Source organism: Populus alba, chromosome 7 (genome assembly GCF_005239225.2).
Source record: "Populus alba chromosome 7, ASM523922v2, whole genome shotgun sequence".
Lineage (NCBI taxonomy): Eukaryota > Viridiplantae > Streptophyta > Magnoliopsida > Malpighiales > Salicaceae > Populus > Populus alba.
The window spans coordinates 4599226-4601928 of record NC_133290.1 but is presented as its reverse complement, the minus strand read 5'-3'; the positions used below and the strand labels follow the sequence as shown (position 1 = coordinate 4601928).

Below are 2703 nucleotides of genomic sequence, written 5' to 3'. Positions count from 1 at the left end.
CTTCATTACTCGTAAATAATTTGCATAGCCAAATCTGTGTGCACTGTGACACAGAGAAATTCCCCTTTCCCCTCGTTCTATAAAAAGGCTTGCTCGTAAATCAACCAAAAAAACTTACTCCTCCTTTTCTCTCTGTGGATTTTCCTCGAACAGATAAGGTACCTTTCAAGATCCATGTCTCTCTCTCTCATCTTAGATTTTGGTTTCTCGCTTTCATCGATTTAGGCATTTTGATTTCTGGGTTTTGAGCTGGTATTCTGTTCTTGTTATCATTCAGATTTTTTTGTGTATGGTTTCACGTTTTAAAGTTTGGATCTTTTTTGGGTTTTTTAGTTATTGCGGTGGAACCCTTTATTTTCGTTTCATTCCTGGATGATTTTTCACTTGAATATAAAAGATTGCGATCTAGTTCAAAAAAACTTGTCCTTTTTAACTTGAAAGCAATGGATATCCGATTTTTCAATTAGTGAATGACTCCAGAGAATCACGTCTTCTTGATGTTTTTGGAGGGTCCTTTTGGAGTTAGAGCAAATCCTTAGTGCATTTAACTGGGTATTTGTCTTCTTCTTCTTTTTTTCCTGATTGATTGGTTAGTAGTTTTTTGTGCGATTTTGATTTCTGTTGTTACGGTGAGTAGATTATTTTGATACACGTGATCTTTGTGAAAATCTAAAGGGATTTGATGGCTGATTAGTGCTGTTCTTTTTCTATGACAGGAGCTATGATTCGGCTATTTAAAGTGAAGGAAAAGCAGAGAGAACTTGCTGAAAACGCTAATGGTGGCGTGCCGATCAAGAAGCAAAGTGCTGGAGAATTGCGTCTTCATAAAGGTTTGCCCCTTGTAGTTAGTAATTGCACGGTTTTATTTTGTTCTGTTTTAATTACTCTCGTTTAAGTTTTTGACGATGAATACGTGCCTTATTGTAGTGTTTACATGTTAGTTCTTGAAAATGTTTCTCAACCCAAGTTAGCAATGTCATAATAATTTTTTGTAACTTTGATGTACAAGGAGAGGAAGATTAATTAGTTGGATGATTTCTCTAGGATGAAAAGATTTTTGTCTCTCTTCTTGGGCTAAGAAAGAGGTGTGTGTTGAATTGAAAGTTGCAAGTTCTGTTGTAATGTTTCAAGCAACTCATTGGCTCAAAGAAACCCGCACACATAGCATATTATTTGATCTTGCGTTCAATCTTCTCGCACCTCCCACTGGACCCTTTTACTTGATGTGATATCATGTAACTGGGATAGATCAACAACAGATTTCTGCAGATCAAACTATACATGAATTTGTTGTAGTAACAAACTCGATCCTGAACCAGTTTATAAAACAAACTTTTCTTATTTAAGTTGGTTCTAGTTGTCCGCTTCAAGGAACACTATATAAAATAGATAATCTTGGAAGTTGAGATCATTTCATATGTGGTGTTATCTTATTGACATTCTCACTCATTTCCTACATTACATTGCATGTTGCAGATATTTCTGAGCTGAACTTACCTAAATCATGCACCATGACGTTCCCCAATGGCAAGGATGACCTTATGAGCTTTGAGGTTTCTATCCGGCCAGATGAAGGATATTATTTGTAATGAACTTTCTCTAAAGTTTAGTCTCTGTATTTCATAAGTTTCTTTGTTATATGATCTGAAAAACTGTATCATTTCTTTTCTAGAAATGATTATTTTACTTAATACTCTCATTCGTGTTTGAAGAGGTGGAACATTTTTGTTCTCTTTCCAAGTTTCCCCGATCTACCCACACGAAGCACCAAAAGTTAAATGCAAAACCAAGGTATTTTATTAAGACAGTGCTTTTCTAAATTAATTAATGTTTTAATGGATTAAGATGGTCTTTATACATTGTTTGTTCAACTTGCAGGTCTACCATCCAAACATCGACTTGGAAGGAAATGTCTGTCTCAATATCTTGCGAGAAGATTGGAAACCTGTCCTCAATATAAACACCATCATTTATGGATTATATCATCTCTTCACGGTATTATTTTGTGTGTTCAACTATCAAGTTCATCCCTGTGATTTTATTGGCATTTGGTATCTCTGACCTCTTTACATCTATTCAGTTTACTTCATTTAATATTGTGCTTTCAGGAACCAAATTACGAGGATCCCCTTAATCATGATGCTGCAGCAGTGTTGAGGGACAACCCGAAGATGTTTGAATCTAATGTGAGAAGGGCTATGACTGGCGGGTATGTGGGGCAATCCTTCTTTCCACGGTGTATTTAGGTTTTATGTGGTGGTACACAGTGCCAATTCAAATGTGTTATCAATGCTTGAATGCCCGTGGTTGTAAAATTTATCTTCAAATTACGTTGTCATCCTTTTTGATTCTCTGGGTGGAGCTGGGGGCCTTAGTTCCTAGGATACCATGCAACTGAAAACACAAACATAATCTTTATGCTATTGTAACTCTTGGATGCAATTTGTATGTCGACTTGTTATATTATTTATTTCAATGTGGAGCGAGGTTAGACAAGAATTTGCGCATGGCTTAGGGAATTAACGTTCTGTCTCGGTCTCCATGCGCGCGTTCGTGCTCAAGCGTGAATTATCGGACCTCTCATTGTATTATTTCACTGTCATATCTGGTTATGGAGATACTTCCCGTCCGTTCATATCTGGTAATCTTTGTAAAATCCAATTGAAGGTGGCTTCCTTGGATTATTTAAGGAGATGTTTGGAC

The 2703-nt window shown here is 36.5% G+C and overlaps 1 protein-coding gene across 1 annotated transcript; it reads left to right on the top strand.

Moving 5' to 3' along the window:
* Nucleotides 1-2476, top strand: LOC118063251 (NEDD8-conjugating enzyme Ubc12). The gene is made up of 6 exons (XM_035077244.2): nt 1-158; nt 717-830; nt 1477-1585; nt 1713-1791; nt 1879-1995; nt 2109-2476. The coding sequence occupies exons 2-6, from the start codon at nt 722-724 to the stop codon at nt 2244-2246; spliced, it is 552 nt and encodes a 183-aa protein (XP_034933135.1). The 5' UTR covers nt 1-158; nt 717-721; the 3' UTR covers nt 2247-2476.
* Nucleotides 2477-2703: the final 227 nt, after the last annotated feature.